This window comes from Theropithecus gelada, chromosome 1 (assembly GCF_003255815.1).
Source record: "Theropithecus gelada isolate Dixy chromosome 1, Tgel_1.0, whole genome shotgun sequence".
Lineage (NCBI taxonomy): Eukaryota > Metazoa > Chordata > Mammalia > Primates > Cercopithecidae > Theropithecus > Theropithecus gelada.
Window position 1 is genome coordinate 186652639 of NC_037668.1, and position 20059 is coordinate 186672697.

Here is a 20059-nt window from a genome sequence, read left to right on the forward strand (position 1 = left end):
GCACTCCAGCCTGGGCGTTAGAGCCAGACTCCTTCTCAAAAAACAAAACAAAAAAAGAAATGATAATAGAAAACTTTCAAAAATTTAAGATATGAATGTCCAGTTATAGGAAGGTCTGAGAGCACCAAACAGATGTTACCCAAACAAGACCATCCAAGGCATATGATAATCCAACTCTCAAAGGCCAAGAACAAAAAGATGATCCTAAAAGTAGCAAGAGTACAGAAACAAATAACATGTTAAGGAACTCCAATTTGCCTGGCAACAGACTTCTCAGTGGAAACCATACAGGGCAGGAAGGAAAGAAATGACATTTTCAAAGTGCTGTAAGAAAACAAACAACCAACCAACCCTGCTATCCAAGAATACTATATCTAGCAAAGTTATTCTTTAAATATGAAGGAGAGATAGTATTTCCCAAACACAATCTGAGAGAATTTACCATCAACAGACCTCTCTTATAAGAAATGCTAATGGGAGTTATTCAATCTAAAAGAAAAAACACCAATATGTAAAAAAAACTTTGAAGATATAAAACCCACTGGTAAAATGATCGACACAGACGAATCTAGAATATGCTAATACTGTAACTGTGGTGTGCAATCCACTCATAACTCTAGTATGAAGCCTAAAAGACAAATCTATCAAAAACAATAATAGCTACAGCAACTAGTTAAGAGATGGGTAATGTATAAATATGTAAATGTAAATAACTAAAAGTCAAAATATTGAGGAAGATAGAGTTAAAGTGTATTTTTTTCATTTTTTATTTGCTTCTATTCTTTTTTGTAATCTAAGATGAATTGTCATCTCTTTTTAAAAAAAAAAACCTGTTATATCTATACAATGTTTTTTGTAAGCTTCATGGTAACCACAATGCAAAAACCTATAATAGATTCACTTAAAAAAAGGCAACAAATTAAAACATACTATCAGAGATAATCACTTAATCACAAAGGAAAACAGTAAGAAAGGAAAAGAGGAGTTATAAAACAAGATAAAAAGCAACAAAATGGGAGTAGTAAATCCTTACTTATCAATAATAACACTGAATGTAAATGAACTCAATTATCCAATTAAAAGGCACAGAATGGCTGAATGGATAAAGAAACAAGACCCAAGAATATCTGTCTACACAAAATCCACTCAACTATAATAACACATACATACTGAAAGTTAATAGGTAGAAAAAGATATTCCATGCAATTGGTAACCAAATAGAGCAGGAGTAGCTGTACTTATATCAGATAAAATAAGTTACAAATCAAAGTCTGTAAAAAAAAAGGTTACTATATAATTATAAAGGATTCAATTCAGCAAAAAGACATAACAATTATAAAGAAGATGTAACAATTATACACCCAACACTGGAGCTCCAAACTATATAAAGCAAATATTAACAGATACAAAGGGAGAGATGGCTAGGCACACTGGCTCATGCCTGTAATCCCAGCACTTTGGGAGACTGAGGTGGGCAGATTACTTGAGGTCAGGAGTTCACGACCAGCCTGGCCAACATGGTGAAACTCTGTCTCTACTAAAAATACAAAAATTAGCCAGGCGTGGTGGCAGGCACGTGTAATCCCAGTTGCTAGGGAGACTGAGGCAGGAGAATTATTTGAACCCAGGAGGCGGAGATTGCAGTGAGCGAAGACTGTACCACTGCACTCCAGCCTGGGAAATGGAGTGAGACTTCATCTCAAAGAAAAAAAAAAGGGAGAGACAAAATGTAATATAATAATAGTAAAGGATTTTAACACCCTTTTCAGTAATGGACAGACAAGAAATCAACAAAAAAAAATGGAGTTAAACTACACACTGGACCTAATAGGCCTAACTGACATTTACAGAACATTTCACCCATCTGTTAAGGAATATACATTCTTTTTGTCAGCACATGAAACATTCTCTAGAATATTCCATATCTTTGGCCACAAAACAAGTCTGAAGAAATTCAAAAAGTAGAAATCATATCAAGTATTTTTTCTGACCACAATGATGGAATAAAACTTGAAATCGATAACAGGAGGAATCTTGGATACTTCATAAACACATGGAAATTAAACAACATTTTCTGGAATGACCAATGGTCAATGTAGAAATCAAGAACAAAATGAAAAATTGTCTTGAAATAAATGAAAATGTAAATCCAGCATACAAAAATCTATGGGATACAGTAAAGGCAGTATGAAGAGATTAAGTTTATAACAATAAATTCCTATATCAAAATGATAGAAAGATGGGAAATAATCTAACAATGCACCTCAAGGAACTAGAAAAGCAAGAACAAACCAAACCTAAAATTAGTAGAAGGAAAGAAATAATACAGAAAACAGCAAAAACAAATAAAATTGAGATAATAAATACAAAGAATCAATGAAATGAGAAGTTGGTGGGTTTTTTTTTTTTGTTTTTTTTTTTTATGGAATTTCGTTCTTTTGCCCAGGCTGGAGTGCAATGGCGCAATCTTGGCTCACTGCAACCTCTGCCTCCCAGATTCAAGTGATTCTCCTGCCTCAGCTTCCCAAGTAGCTGGGATTACAGGGGCCTGCCACCATGCCTGGCTAATTTTTGTATTTTTAGTAGAGATGGGATTTTACCNAAAAACAAATAAAATTGAGATAATAAATACAAAGAATCAATGAAATGAGAAGTTGGTGGGTTTTTTTTTTTGTTTTTTTTTTTATGGAATTTCGTTCTTTTGTCCAGGCTGGAGTGCAATGGCGCAATCTTGGCTCACTGCAACCTCTGCCTCCCAGATTCAAGTGATTCTCCTGCCTCAGCTTCCCAAGTAGCTGGGATTACAGGGGCCTGCCACCATGCCTGGCTAATTTTTTTGTATTTTTAGTAGAAACAGAGTTTTACCATGTTGGCCAGGCTGGTCTCGAACTCCTGACCTCAGGTGATCCACCTACCCTGACCTCCCAAAGTGCTAGGATAACAGGCGTGAGCCACTGCGCCCAGCTGAAAAGTTGGTTTTTTGAAAAGATAAGCAAAATCAATAAAGCTTTAGCTAGACTAAATAAGAAAAAAGATAAAGGGCCAGGCACGGTGGCCCACACCTGTAATCCCAATTTTTGCAGGCCGAGGCGTGTGGATCACTTGAGGCCAAGAGTTTAAGACCACCCTGGCCAACATGGTAAAATCCCATCTCTACTAAAAATACAAAAATTAGCCAGGCATGGTGGCACACACCTGTATGCCCAGCTACTCAGGAGGCTGAGGCACAAGAATCACTTGAACCCAGGAGGCAGAGGCTGCAGTGAGCTGAGATCACATCACCCCACTACACTACAGCCTGGGTGACAGAGTGAGACTCTATCTCAAAAAAAAAAAAAAAAAGAATAAAGAAGGAAGGAAGGGAGGGAGGGAGGGAGGGATGGAGGAAGGAAGGATACCCAAATAAAATAAGAAATGAAAAAGGAGATGTAACAACTGAGACCACAGGAATACAAAGAAACATTAGAGACTTATAAACAACTACACATGAATAAATTGGAAAACCTAGGGCTAGACATGGTGGCTCATGCCTGTAATCCCAGCACCTTGGGAGGCTGAGGCCGGCAGATCACTTGAGGTCAGGAGTTCAAGACCAGCCTGGCTAACATAGTGAAACCCTGTCTCTACTAAAAATACAAAAATTCATCAGGTGTGGTGGCGGGCACCTGTAATCCCAGCAACTCAGGAGGCTGAGACATGAGAATTGCTTGAACCTGGGAAATGGAGGTTGCAGTGAGCCAAGATTGTGCCACTGCACTCCAGACTGGGGGAAAATGGAAAAAAAAGAAAAGAAAAAAGAAAAGAAGAAAACCTCAATATACCAATAACAAGTAATACGATCCGATCAAAGCCATAACACAAAGTCTCCCATCAAAGAAAATCCCAGGACCTAATGGCTTCATAGTTGAATTCCACCAAATACTTGAAGAAGAACTAATATCAATTCAACATAAACCCTTCAAAAAATTTGAACAGGAAGGAATACTTCCAAACTCATGAGGCATCACCCTGATATCAAAACCAGACAACAGCACAATGAAAAAAAGAAAACTACAGGCCAATATCATGGATGAACATAGATGTAAAAATCCTTAACAAAATATAAGCAAACCAAATTCAACAACATGTTTAAGAAGATCACTCACCATGATCAAGTGGGATTCATCTCAGGGATATGAGGATGGTTCAACATGTGCACATCAACAAATGTGATACATCACATTAACAGAACCAAGAACAAGAAGCACAGCATCATTTCAATAGAAGCTGAAAAAGCACTTGATAACAATCATCCCTTTATGATAAAAAAAAACCCTCATCAAATTTAGTATAGAAGAAACATACCTCAAAATAAAAGAAAGCCATATATGGCAAACCCACAGTTAACACTGTACTGAATGGGGAAAAATTAAAGGCCTTTCCTTTAAGATCTAGAACAAGACAAGGATGCCCATTTTCACCACTTTTATTCCTGGAAGTCCCGGGCACAGCAATTAGGCAAGAGAAAGAAATAACAGGTGTGCAAATTGAAAATAAAGAAATCAAATTAGCCTTATTCACAAAAGAGATAATCTTATACTTTAAAAAAACCTAAAGACTCCACCAAAAAAGCTGTTAGAACTGAAAAACAAATTCAATAAATTTCAAGGATACAAAATCAACATACAAAAATCAGTAGGATTTATATATACCAACTGCAAACACTCTAGAGATGAAATCAAGAAGGCAGTTTTATTTAAAATAGCCATAAAAAATATAAAATACCTAAATTTGGAAAAGAAGTAAAAGATCTATACAAGGAACACTATAAAACTCTGATTTTAAAAAAGACATAAAAAATGGAAATATATTCCATGCTCATGGATTGGAAGAACTAATATTGTTAAATGGCAATACGACCCAAAGAAATTTGCAGATTCAATGCAAGTCCTCTTAAAATACCAATGACATTCTTCACAGAATTTTTTTTAAACCCTAAAATCTATATGGAACCACAAAAGGCCCCAAATAACCAAAGCAATCCTGTGCAAAAAGAACAAAGCAGGAGGCATCACACTACCTGACTTCAAAATTTACTACAAAGCCATAGTAAACAAATTGGCATGGTAATGGCATAAAAGCAGACATACAGACCAATGCAACAATAAAACTAGACCCTCTATTTCTCACCATATACAAAAATTGAAGCAAAATGGATTAAAGACTTAAATCTAAGACCTGAAACTAAAACTCCTTGAAGAAAACATTGAGGAAAACACTCTAGGACGTTGGTTTGGGCAAAGATTTTCCATGTAAGACCTCAAAAGCACAGGCAACCAAAGCAAAAAGAAAGAAAAAGCAATTACATCAAGCTACAAACCTTCTGCACAGTAAAGGAAACAATCAACAAAGTGAAGAGAAAACCCACAGAGATAGAGAAAATATTTGCAAACTACCCATCTGACAAGGGAGTTACAACCAGAATTTATAAGGAGCTCAAACAACTCAATAACAACAACAAAAAAGGCGATAATCTGATTTTAAAATGGGCAAAAGATGTGAATAGATATTTCTCCAAAGAAGACATACAAATGGCCAACAGGTATGTGAAAAAATGCTCAACATCAGTAATCATCAAAGAAATGCAAATCAAAACTATGATGAGATATCATCTCACCCCAGTTAAAATGGATTGTATTAAAAAAAAAAAAGGCAACACAGGCCTGCAAAGATGTGGAGAAAGGAGAACTATTCTATAAAAGGTCCGTATATATAAGGAAGTTTCCAAATGTTGAAGGAGCTGAGAAACCAAAAACCAAGGCAGACAAATTCAGTTTGTGGGTAAAGGGTGTTTTATTGGGGAAACTAACAGAAGCATGGTCTTGGGGAGCCACAAAACAGGTAGATCTCTGCACTGTTACTCCCCAGGCTCAAGGCTTATATACCATAAAGAAAGGGTATGCTTGTTTTGTGCAATACGAAAGCAACCCTCCAGAACAGGCAAGAATGCTGTAAGCATCATAGCCTTATAATTTGTGTGATAACATCAAGGTTGCTTTGTTCTTACACTGAGAAAAGTAAATAGAAATCAGGAGGCATTCACTTGACTGGGGCTAATCAGAAGTCAACATGGCACATTAGCATTCAACATGCAGTCACTTTTGTCTCCACTTGTACACTGTTGGTGGGAATGTAAATTAGTATAGCCACTGTGGAGAACATTATGGAGATTCCTCAAAAAACTAAAACTAGAACTACCATATAATCCAGCAATTAATTCCACTACTGGGTACATATCCCAAAGAAAGAAAATCAATATATCAAAAGATACCAGCACTCTTCACAATACCCAATATATGGAATCAACCTAAGTGCCCACCAACAAATGAATGAATAAAGAAAACACAGTATATAAACCCAATGCAATATTATTCAGCCACTGAAAAAGAATAAAATCCTATCATTTGCAGCCACATGGATGAAACTGAGGTCATTTTGTTAAGTGAAATAAGCCATGTCACAGAAAGACAAATATTGCAAGTACCCACATGTGGGAGCTAAAAGAGTGAATCACATGAAGATAGAGAGTAGAGTCATGGTTACCAGGGGCCAGGAAGGGTAGGAGAGAGAGAAGATAAAGAGAGGTTGATTAATGTGTACAAGAATACGATTTAACAGAAGAAATAAGTCCTAGTGTTAGATAGGTAGACTGACTATAGTTTACAACAATCTATTGCACATTCTAAAATAGCTAGAGAAGGGTAAATCGAATGTATCTACCATAAAGAAAAGACAAATATTTTAGATGATATCTATCCTAAGTACACATATTTGATCTTTACAAATTATATGAATGCATTAAATTCTAAGATGTACCCTGGAGAGGAAAGAAAGTACATTAATGATTACGTAAGTTGAATGGGTTGCGGGTAATGAGAAGCGACTGCTAAAATGTATGGAGTTTCTTTTGAGGGTGATGAAGAAGTTTTCAGATTGGTTGTGGTGATGGTTTCACAGTTCTGTGAACATGCTAAAAAACATATAATTTTACACTTTAATTGGGTGAATTATTTACTAAAGCTACTATTTTTTTGAAAATTCTCATGTAATTTCTTCTGTTTATAATTACATTGTTTTTAACATTTAATTATTCCCTTCTGGGATTTACTTTTTAGGTATCTTTTTAATGAAGTAGGGATCTAAATTTGTTTTGTTTTGTTTTTTGAGATGAAGTCTCGCTCTGTTGCCCAGGCTGGAGTGCAATGGTGCGACCTCGGCTCACTGCAACCTCCACCTCCCGGGTTCAAGTGATTCTCGTGCCTCAGCCTCCCGAGTAGATGGGATTACAGGCACCTGCCAACACGCCCAGTGAACTTTTGTATTTTTAGTAGAGACTGGGTTTCACCACGTTGGCCAGACTGGTCTCGAGCTCCTGACCTCAAGTGATTCACTTGCCTTGGCTTCCCAAAGTGCTGGGATTATAGACATTGGCCATCACGCCCACCCGAGATCTAAATTTTTTAACAATTGAATAATTTATTGTGCCAACCCAATCTGAATATCCCATATTTAGGTGAGTCTATTTCTGACTTTTCTATTCTGTTCTGTTATATTTATCTATTCTAACACAAGTAACACATTTTCTCAGTTACTTTGACTTTATAATACATTTTGATGTCTAAAAGTACAAGCTATTTTTATTAACCTTCTTTTAAAATGTTTTCTTATTCTCATATTCAGATTCTTCCAAATGGGTTTTATAATCAACTTGCCAATTGCTAAAAACAAAATTGTTATTGAGATTTTCAGTGGAATTATATCAAATTTAAAGATTAATTTGGAGAGAACTGACATCTATTGATTATTGTTCTCAACCAGTGATATGCTGTACAGCTCTCCTTCTAGTTTTCAAGGTCTTTAGTATGGTTTTAGCATTTTCAAGATATGGGTATTATCCCTTTTATAAAATTTATTCCCTCTTTGCATTTCTAATGCTTATTATTGGTATATAGGTAACATGTTGGGGTTTTTTTGTATTTATCTTGTATTCATCAACCTTATTAAAGGCTAAATAATTCAAATAATGTTTAAATTTATTTTTTTCTGGGTAGAAAATTGCATTATTTGCCCAATGTTTGTTAAAAAATCATATATTTATCTTATATTCGCAACATTATTAAAGGCTAATTAATTCAAATAATATTTAAATTTAACTTTGCTGGGTAGATAATTGCATTATCAGGAAATAATAGTGATTTTGACCTAATGAGATACCATCTCACACCAGTCAGAACGGCCATTATTAAAAAGTAAAAAATAAAAACAGATGTTGGTGAGGATGCAGAGAAAAGGGAACACTTATATACTGTTGGTGGGGATGTAAATTAGTTCAACGCTATGGAAAACAGTATGGAGATTTCTCAAAGAACTAAATATGAAACTACCATTTGACCCAGCAATCCCACTAGTGGTTATATACCCAAAGGAAAAGAAATCATTTAATCAAAAAGACACCTGCACTTATATGTTTATTCCAGCACTATTTTTAATAGCAAAGTCATGGAATCAACCAAAATGTCCTTCAATGATTAATTGGATAAAGAAAATGTGGTATATACCATGGAATATTATGCAGCCATAAAAGAGAATGAAACTATGTGCTTTGCAGAACATGGATGGAGCTGGAGGCCATTATCTTAAGTGAAAAAACTCAGAAACAGAAAATCAAATACTGCATGTTCTCACTAGTAAGTGGGAACTAAACAATGGGTATACATGGATACAGGATGAAAATAATAGACACTGGTGACTCCAAAAGTGGGGAGGGTAGGAAAGGACCAACAGTTGACAATTTATGTATCGGATACAATGTTCACTATTTGGGTGATGGGCTCACTGGGAGCCCAAACCTTATGATTTACATAATATATCCATGTAGCTATCCTGCAAATGTACCCCTGAATCTAAAATAAAATTCAAAATTAATTAATTAATAAAATAAATATAAACAGTTAATGTGGATATGTTTATTACCTTGATTGTCATGAGGGTATCATGAGTGTATGTAAATGTTCAGTGTCAAACTGAATATATTAAACGTGTGGATTTGTTTTTTCTGTATATCAATTGTACTTCAATAAAGGTGTTAAAAACAATATAATATGTTAATAAAGTAAAAGGAAATCAAGATGTAGTAATCTCAATTGACACAGAAAATATCTTTGACTAAATACACCACCTATTTATGATTAAACTCTAAACAAATGAAAAATTGAAGGGAACTTCCACAACCCAATAAAGGGTATGTATGAAAGCCTACAGTAAATGTTGTACTTAATGGTGAAAGCAGAATGGCTTCCCCGTAAGACTGAGAACAGGAATATTCACTTTTACCACTTCTATTCAACAATGTACTGGGGATTTTTGCTAAAGAAATCAGTGGGAAAAACTTTTTTAAAGAGATTTTGCTGCTTCCTATAAGTAGTTATATCTCTCGATTTTATTTGCTGAATTAAGGCCTCCGGTGACAGCAGAAATCCTTTCTCCTCTCTTGAATGGAAATGCCTCTAGCATGTCCCCAGTAATGATCTAGATTTCTAATAACTACCTCTAGTAAGTAAATGAACTTTCCTAAATAAACAAGTCTTGATTACACCATCTAGTGTATTAGCTTTCTCTCCAGCTTTAGGACACTTGACAGGGATGCCTTCTACATTTTCTTCCAAATAACTGACAAATTACTACATGTGGCAGGGTTAATACAGAGCTCCAATCAGATGTATTAATGCATTAATGCAGTATATCTCCATGGAGAACCCTGTGACCTGCCACCAGTAGACCAGTGAACCAATTTAACTGAACTCATTTTTTAATATTTGAGGATCAAAATTCACTGTACCTAGAAGTCCCAGTTGTCAGAATAGGCAACCAACAAGTAAACATTTTAGAAATATTGTGTGACTTTGCTATTTCCCTAAAGTATTACTATAATGGCCCACAAGGTACCATATTTCAATTCATTTGTCATCTTGTGTACCAAGGTAACAGAATCAGGCACAGTGGCTCATGCATGTAATCCCAGCACTTTGAGAGGTTGAGGCAGGAGGATGATTTAAGCCTACGAGTTCAAGACTAGCCAGGGCAACACAGAGAAATCCCATCTCTACAAAAAATAAAAAATTAGCCAGAAGTGGTGGTGCACACCTCTAGTCCCAGCTACTCAAGAGGCTGAGGTGGGAGAATTGCTTGAGCCCAGGAGGTTGAGGCTACAGTGAGTTGTGATTGGACCACTTACCACTACACTCCAGCCTGGGCAATAGAGTGAGACCCTGTTTTTTTTTTTTTTTAAAAGAATCAGAGTGTGATATCCAGTGATCCAAATATGGTCACCTTGTATGAAATGATAAGAACCACCTTTCCTACTTTATTATTAGTATAAATTGAAGTTGAAAATTTTAAACATGTTCCCAAACAACAGAAAAAGAACACTTGTTCATATTTCATAGATTCTGGCCTTAAAAAAAAAAAAGACCCCTTAATCGTGTAACAGCTAGGTACCTAACAAATGCAAGAATAAAAAGAAGAAATCAACCTTTCCTTTTCAAAGCCCACAAAAGTTACATTATACATCAATAAATATACATCCTCATTTTTTTGAGTCTTTGTCTAGATTATTGAAAACAGCAAAATGGGCCAGGCATAGTAGCTCATGCCTGTAATTCCAGCTACTCGGGAGGCTGAGGAGGGAGAATTGCTTGAACCCAAGAGGCAGAAGTTGCCGTGAGCCGAGATCACACCACTGCACTCTAGCCTAGGCAACAGAGTGAGTAAGACTCTGTTTAAAAAAACAAAAACAAATTTTAAAACTGTAGAATGTATCTTTAGTCAAAAAAGAAGTGTGAGTTGTGAATCCAGATGAACTAACCTTTAGGGCCAATTCATATGTGGCTGAGCTCCAGATATCTCTTTCTGCCATTAACTGTTTCATATCATTCTCCATCCTTTCTCTTTGTAATGTATATAAGTCATGATATTCTTCTACCATTCTATAAAAACAATTAAGAAACAGCTTCATTTAATTTATACTAACAATATAGACACATATATAATACTATGCAGCCATAAAAAAGGATGAGTTCATGTCCTTTGCAGGGACATGGATGAAGCTGGAAACCATCATTCTTAGCAAACTAACACAAGAACAGAAAACCAAATACCGCATGTTCTCATTCATCAGTGGGAGTTGAACAATGTAAACACATGGACACGGGAAGGGGAACATCACATATTGGGCCTGTTGGGGGTTGGGAGGCAAGGAGGGAGAACATTAGGACAAATACCTAATGCATGTGTGTAGGGAGACCCCCTGAAACTATTGCTATGGAATAAAAGATGAAATGCTCCTGATTATTGTAAATACAAAATTGCATGCAGGATTGTGTAAAGACAATGCCAGGTTGGACTGCCAGAATGAGCCAACAGCGCGTGATGTGCTTCCCCCTGCAGAGAGCCTATGAATAGATGTGCAGTGCAGTCAGGGAGGTTTCACATCACCAAGATTCCTATCCCAGAAAAGCAGATGTTCATAGTTCTGGGAATGGAATGTCACCCTTGTGGAGAGCCTATAAACGGATGCATGGGGGTCGCCTGTCCATATGGATAAGATAGGGCTACAAACGCCCTCATCTTGCCATGGCTCTTCTAGGCCTCTTTAGGGTTAAGGCATACTCCCTTCTGAGAATTTCTGGTCTAACCAGTTGTCTAGCTTCACATCCTGTTTCTATGGATTGTTTGTAACCAGCTTTTGCTGCAACTGTTACTGCTGATTAATATCTTGCTAATCATAAGTTATGGAAAGACTGTTTCTGTTTTAAGGCTCTGTTAGAAATTACTGAGGCACACACTATATTGTAAATTCTTACCTCTGTATACTGTACTTCTGCATACAGATGTTATGTTAAAGACTTACTTCATATCCATGTGACCATCTCACCTCATAATCAAATGACCCTAAATCCCTCATTGGGATTAGTGAGGGCAGGGATAGTGAGACCTATCCCTGCCCTCACTAAACTTAATAATAAATGCTTGTATATCCAGTGCATTGGCAGCACCGGGGGACCAGAAGGCGGTGACCCCCCTGGGCCCAGCTTTCACTGTCTTGTGTGTATCTATTATTTCCAGACCTGCTGATCCACCTGGGAACAAAGAAAGAGCCCCGTTGCATTGCGGGCTGCTGGCCAGATCCTGCAATACATGCAGGACTTGAAACCTAGATGATGGATTGATGGGTGCAGTAAATCACCATGGCACATGTATGCCTTGAAACAAATGAAGCACAAGGCCTATGGGATAATGCAAAAGCAGTGCTAAGAGGGAAGTATAGCTATTTAACAAACCTGCATGTTCTGCACACGTATCCCAGAACTTAAAGTATAATTTTAAAAAAAAGTCTCCCAATAAAGCAAAGCCCAAGACCAAATGGCTTTACTGCTGAACTGTACACAACTTAGAATAAACACCAATTCTTCTCAAATGATTCCAAAAAATTGAAGAGGAGGGAATTCTTCTTAACTGATTCTGCAAGGCCAACATTATTTTGATATCAAAACCAGACAAAGACACAACAACATAAAAGAAAACTATAAGCCAATATCATGGATGAACATAGATGCAAAAATCCCAACAAAATACTAGCAAAGCAAATCCAACAACATATCAAAAAGATAGTACACCATGATTAAGTGGGACTTATCCTGAGGATGCAAGGATTTTGTTCGATAAACATATTTGAACATTTTTTGGAGATTTGTGACAACTTGAAAAAGCTAAGCCAGGTGTGGGGGGTCACACCTGTAATCAGCACTTTGGAAGGCCAAGGCAGGGGGATCATCTGAGGTCAGGAGCTCAAGACCAGCCTGGCCAACATGGTGGAACCTCATCTCTACTAAAAATACAAAAATTAGCTGGGCGTGGTGATGGATGCCTATACTCCCAGTTACTCAGGAGGCTGAGGCAGGAGAATTGCTTGAACCCAGGAGGCGGAGGTTGCAGTGAGCTGAGATTGTGCCACTGCACTCCAGCCTGGGCAACACAGCGAGACTCTATCTCAAAAAAAAAAAAAAAAAGACAAAAAAAAGTTCACAGATAAACATAGCCTAGAAACATCAAAAAATGAAGAAAAGTTAGCAATGTCATGAATAGATAAAATACATGTAGATACTGGTCTATTTTATCATTTACTACCAAAAAATATATACTAATCTATTATAAGTTAAAATTTATCAAAACTTACACAAACGCTTACAGACCACACATGGCACATCCATAGTCAAGAGAAATGTAAACAAATGTACAGGTACAGTATTAAATCATAGTTGCATAAAATTAACTATAGTACTTACTATCTTACTGTAATACTTTTGTAGCCACCTTCTGCTGCTATTGCAGTGAGCTCAAGCATCCACTTAAAACACCATGTAGGCTGGGGGTGGTGGCTCAGGCCTGTAATCTCAGCACTTTGGGAGGCCGAGGCAGGTGGATCACATGAGGTCAGGAGTAAAAAAATTAGCCAGGCGCCAGGCGTGGTGGCACATGCCTGTAATCCCAGCTACTCAGGAGGCTGAGGCAGGAGAATCGCTTGAACTCAGAGGCAGAGGCTGCAGTGAGCCAAGATTGCATCACTGCACTCCAGCCTGGGTGACAGAGCAAGACTCTGTCTCAAAAAATAAAATACCACGTAATGTAATCATCACTGCATGAGTAGTTTGTCTCTCCAGTCAATTGTGTATTGTAGTAAAAAGTGATCTCTCCCAGTTTTCATGTAATTTTCATCATGTTTAGTACAGTAACATAAACCTTGAATAACACCATGGTACCTATACAAACTGTCAGTGGTGATGCTGAAAGTACTCCCAAGAAGCAAAGAAGAGTCATGACATCACAAGAAAAATTAAACACTTGATACGTACTATAGATTCAGGTCTGCAGTTGTGGTTGCCCACCATTTCAGACAGACAGTTCGTTTTGTAAACAGATGATGTAAATATACAATATCAATAAATACAGTATAGTACTATAAATGTATTTTTTCTTCCTTATGATTTTCTTAGTATTTTCTTTTCTCCAGCTTACTTTATTGTGAGACTATATTATATAATATATATAACATGCAAAATACGTGTTTATTGACTGTTTATCAGTAAGGTTTCCAGCCAACCATAGACTATTAGTGGTTAAATTTTGGAGGCATCAAAAATTATACATAGGTTTTTGACTCTGTGGGTTTTGGTGTCTCTAACCCCTACATTGTTTAACAGTTGACCATATACTGAAAGACACTGTTTCAAGTAAGATTAACTGATCCATTGTGACAAATGCTGCTAGAAAGGCAAGTGAAATGAGAATTGACCATTGGATTTACCAATATGAAAGTCATAGATGACTTTGTCAAGTGCCATTTAGTGCCATGGTAGGGATGAGACACAAGTGATAATGGCAAGAGAAGAAACAACGAAGACAATGAGCATGACAACTTTTTGTAGAGATTTCCTGTAAGGACAGCAGAGAAAAAGGACCATAGCAGGAAGGGAATGTGTAGTTCTAAGAAACCTGGGACATTTTTGTTTGTGTTTTTTGTTTTTAAGATGGGAGTAATTATAGCATATTTGCATACTGATGGGATTAATCAGCTAGAGAGGGAAAAATTAATGATGCAAAAAAGAGAAGGAACGTTTGCTGAAAGTTTCTCAAGTAAGTAACAGGGTATATATGAAAGCATACAAACAAGAGATTGGCCTTAGAAAGGAGCAGACTATAGTTAACAAAAAGGAAAAGAGAATATATAAGCACAGATGCAGGTGGGTGGATAGATGTGGGGGTGACAGCTTAAGTTCTCTTCTGTTTGCTTCTACTTTTTAGAAAGCAAGATCATCAGCTTACAATGAGGGTGGAAAGGTAGGATTGAAGGTATAAGGATAGAAGACTAAGTATAGAAGTCACCTTGAAAAACAAGAAAGTTATAATACAGAAAAAAGTAGTATATAGAATAGGCAAAAATTGAATAAAGTATCTCATGTTATGTATTTGTCCATTTTCATGCTGCTGATTAAAGACATACCCAATACTGGGTATACTGGGTAATTTTTTTTTTTTTTTGAGACAGAGTCTCGCTCTGTCGCCAGGCTGGAGTGCAGTGGCACGATGTCGGCTCACTGCAACCTCCGCCTCCCAGGTTCTAGCAATTCTCCTGACTCAGCCTCTTGATAGCTGGGACTACAGGTGCACACCACCATGCCCAGTTAATTTTTGTATTTTTAGTAGAGATGGGGTTTCACCACATTGGCCAGGATGGTCTCTATCTCTTGACCTCCTGATCCGCCTGCCTCAGCCTCCCAAAGTGCTGGGATTACAGGCGTGAGCCACCTCACCCGGCCCCGAGACTGAATAATTTATAAAGGAAAAGAGGTTTCATGGACTCACAGTTCCATGTGGCTGGGGAAGCCTCACAATCATGGTGGAAGGTGAAAGGCATGTCTTACATAGGGGCAGGCAAAGAGAGAATGAAAGCCAAGCAAAAGGGGTTTCCCCTTATAAAACAATCAGGTCTCTTGAGACTTAATCACTACCACAAGAACAGTACAGGGAAACCACTCCCATGATTCAATTATTTCCCACCAGGTCCCTCCCACAACATGTGGGAATTATGGGAGCTAATATTTAAGATGAGATTTGGGTGGGGACACAGCCAAATCATATTATACTAATAAAGTATAAGATAGAATAAAAGTAAAAATACATTTTTGAATTTAGATTTTGGGCACTTTTGGTTTTTCTTGACATTTAAAAAATTCAATTACTCTTCAAACAGTTTTTTAGAAAGCACAGGAACAGGCTGTATTAACAGAGACATAAAAAAAGATGTAATGTGTGTTCTTAGATTGGATACTGATTTGGCTAACCCAACTGTGAAATATATTTTGGAAAAACTTGGGAAAATTTTAATATCTAGCTAATCTATGAAGTAAAAATTTACTGAAATAGGCAGACATTCTTCTTATTTTTTTTTTTTGAGACAGAGTTTTGCTTTTGTTGCCTAGGCTGGAGCGCAATGGCGCAATCTCGGCTCGCCACAACCTCTGCCTCCCATGTTCAAGCAATTCTCCTACCTCAGCCTCCCAAGTAGCTGGGATTACAGGCATGTGGCACCACACCCGGCTAATTTTGTATTTTTAGTAGAGAAAGTGTTTCTCCATGTTGGTCAGGCTGGTCTCGAACTCCCGACCTCAGGTGATCCACCTGCCTTGGCCTCCCAAAGTGCTGCGATTACGGGCGTGAGTCACCACGCCTGGCCATAGACATTCTTTTTATCATTTGTTTCTGTGTCTTCTCTTTTTTTATTTTTATTACTTACTTATTTATTTCCTAATTTTTATTTTATTTTATTTTTCCATAAGTTATTGGGGTACAGGTGACATCTGGTTACATAAGTAAGTTCTTTAGTAGTGATTTGTGAGATTTTGGTGCACCCATCACCCAAGTAGTATACACTGCACCATATTTGTGGTCTTTTATCCCTCATCCCCCTCCCACTCTTTCCCCGAAGTCCCCAAAGTGTATTATTCTTATGCCTTTGCATCCTCATAGCTTAACTCCCACGTATCAGTGAGAACATACAATGTTCGGTTTTCCACTCCTGAGTTACTTCACTTGGAATAATGGTCTCCAATCTCATCCAGGTCACTGCAAATACCATTAATTCATTCCTTTCTATGACTGAGTAGTATTCCATCACATATATATATATACCACAGTTTTTTGTATCCACTCGTTGATTGATGGGCATTTAGGTTGGTTCTACAATTTTGCAATTGTGAATTGTGCTGCTATGAACATGCATGTGCAAGTATCTTTTTTGAATAATGACTTCTTTTCCTCTGGGTAGATACCCAGTAGTGGGATTGCTGGATCAAATGGTACTTCTACTTTTGGTTCTTTAAGGAACCTCTGCACTGTTTTCCATAGCAGCTGTATTAGTTTACATTCCCACCAGCAGTGTAGAGTGTTCCCCAATCACCGCATCCATGGAAACATCTGATTTTGATTTTTTGATTATGGCAATTCTTGCAGGAGTAAGGTGGTATTGCATTGTGGTTTTGATTTGCATTTCCCTGATCATTAGTGATGTTGAGCATTTTTTCATATGTCTGTTGCCCATTTGTATATCTTCTTTTGAGAACTGTCTATTCATGTCCTTTGCCCACTTTTTGATGGGGTTGTTTGTTTTTTTCTTACCGATTTGTTTGAGTTTACTGTAGATTCTGGATATTAGTCCTTTGTCAGATGTACAGATTGTGAAGATTTTATCCCACTCTGTGGGTTGTCTGTTTACTCTGCTGACTGTTCCTTTTGCTGTGCAAATGCTCTTTAGTTTAATTAGGTCCCAGATAGTTATCTTTGCTTTTATTGCTTTTGCTTTTGGATTCTTGGTCATGAAATTCTTGCCTAAGCCAATGTCTAGAAGGGTTTTTCCAATGTTATCTTCTATAATTTTTTAGTATAGGTCTTAGGTTTAAGTCCTTAATCCATCTTGAATTGATTTTTGTACAAGGTGAGATATGAGGATCCGGTTTCATTCTCCTACATGTGTCTAGCCAATTATCCCAGCACCATTTATTGAAAAGGGTGTCCTTTCCCCACTTTATGTTTTTGTTTGCTTTGTTGAAGATCAATTGGCTGTAAGTATTTGGGTTTATTTCGGGATTCTCTATTCTGTTCCACGTAGGTCTACGTGCCTATTTTTATATCAGTACCATGCTATTTTGGTGACTATGGCCTGAAATAGGTTGACATTCTTAACTGAAAACATACTGATTGTAGAATAGTGCATACAGTACAATTTTGGTTTTAACTATACATACACATGTGAGTACATGTACACAGAAACAAGACCCATAGCACCAGCCTGCCTGCTCCCTCCCAATACTGCAGCTTCCCCCAGGCCCATGGCAACACCTCACATCACTCTGCTGGCCCATGTGTGTGCAGGCAGGTTTTGCTTTCCCTGCCTCGCCAGCATGCATGTGTGCATGCACCCTGCCCTGCCACTGATGTGGCAGTAGTGCATTCTGCCCTTCCACACCCTCCCCACAACCCCTGCCACAAGGCTTTGATCCATTATAGTCAGAGCCTTGGCGGGCAGACACCCAGCCAGTCCCACCCCCACCAGTGCCCTGCCCTTAGTGGCAACACTCCTCCAAGAGTAAAACTAAGCTCAGAGAACAGTGGACTCTCCCCTTCCTTCAAGGAAGCTATGAATCACAATAAAATGATAAATGACAGACAAAACAGCCAGTATAGAAAAGACTGTAACTGGCCTGATAGAGCTGAAAAAATGTACTACAAGACCTTCATAATGCAATTACAAGTATTAATAGCAGAATAAACCAAGTTGAAGAAAGAATCTCAGAACGTGAAGGCTGGTTTTCTGAAATAAGAGAGTCAGACAAGAATAGTAACAAAAGAATGAAGAGGAATGAACAAAACCTTGAAGAAATGTGGGATTATGTAAAGAGACCAAATCTATGACTCATTGATGTCCCTGAAATAGATAAGGTGAGTGTAAGCAACTTGGAGAAGATATTTTAGGGTATTATCCATGAGGACTTCCCCAACCTAACCAGAGAGACCAACATTCAAATTCAAAAAATGCAGAAAATGAAAATACAATACTTCACAAGAAGATCATTCTCAAGGCACATAATCATCAGATTCTCAAAAGTTGAAATAAAAGAAAAAATGTTAAAGGCATCTAGAAAGAAAAGTCAGGTCACCTCCAAAAGGAAGCCCATCAGACTAACAGTGGACCTCTCAGCAGAAACCCTACAAGCCAGAAGAGACTGGAAGCCAATATTCAACATTCTTAAAAAAAAGAAATTCCAACCCAGAATTTTATATATGTCTAAATTAAGCTTCATAAGTAAAGGAGAAATAAGATCCTTTATAGACAAGCAAGTGCTGAGAAAATTCATTACCACCAGATCTGCCTTAAAAGAGCTCCTGAAGAAAGCACTAAATATGAAAAGGAAAGACCATTACCAGCCGCTATTAAAACACACATAAGTACACAGACCAGTAACACTATGAAGCAACCACACAAACAAGTCTGCATTATAACCAGCTAACATGATGACAGGATCAAATCTATATATATCTTTACTGGTTTACCTTAAATGTAAATGGGCTAAATGTCCTTATTAAAAGGCACAGAGTTGCAGGCTGGATAAAGAAACAAGACCCATTGGTATGCTGTCTTCAAGAGACTCATCTCACATGCAATGACACCCATATGCTCAAAATAAAGGGATGGAGAAAAATCTACCAGGCAAATGGAAAAATCCACTCTGAGTAATTGATACATAAATTAGACATTTAATACATAAATCATAATTTAGTCATATAGTTAATACTATAGTGCAGTAAAAATTAATTTGTTCTATATGCATCATAATGAGAAGATCTCAAAAGAATAGTATTTAGTTGGTAAAAGCAAAAAAAAAATTTTTTTTGAGATGGAGTCCTGCTCTGTTGCCCAGGCTGGAGTGCAGTGGTGCAATCTCGGCTTACTGCAGCCTCCGCCTCCTGGGTTCAAGCAATTCTCCTGCCTCAGCCTCCCAAGTAGCTGGGACTACAGGTGCCACCACCACTCTAGCTAATTTTTTGTATTTTTAGTAGAGACAGGGTTTCACCATGTTAGCCAGGATGGTCTCAATCTCCTGACCTCGTGATCCACCCACCTCAGCCTCCCAAAATGCTGAGATTACAGGTGTAAACCACCGTGCCTGGCCGCAAATTTTTTTTATATGTAACTATGTATTATAGTAAAATATAAAAACATGGATAGGAAAGTTACATACCAACTATAGATTAGTGATTAATTCTGGGGAGGGAAGAAGCAGAATGGAGATATATAGAGATATAGACATAGATATAGATGCATTTTTTTAAATCTTCAAATATTTTTCTTTTTTCTTTTTTTTTTTTTTTTTTTTTTTTTTTTTTTGGGGGGGTTTTTCTTTTTTGT

At 37.3% G+C, this 20059-nt stretch overlaps 1 protein-coding gene across 1 annotated transcript in view; it reads right to left on the reverse strand.

Annotated features, from left to right (window-relative positions):
* Nucleotides 1–20059, reverse strand: part of AXDND1 (axonemal dynein light chain domain containing 1) — a 185853-nt gene that overhangs the window by 133686 nt on the left and 32108 nt on the right. Inside the window, exon 12 of the mRNA XM_025389451.1 lies at nt 10904–11024. Coding sequence (XP_025245236.1) covers nt 10904–11024 — 121 coding nt within the window. The remainder of the gene's footprint in view (nt 1–10903; nt 11025–20059) is intronic.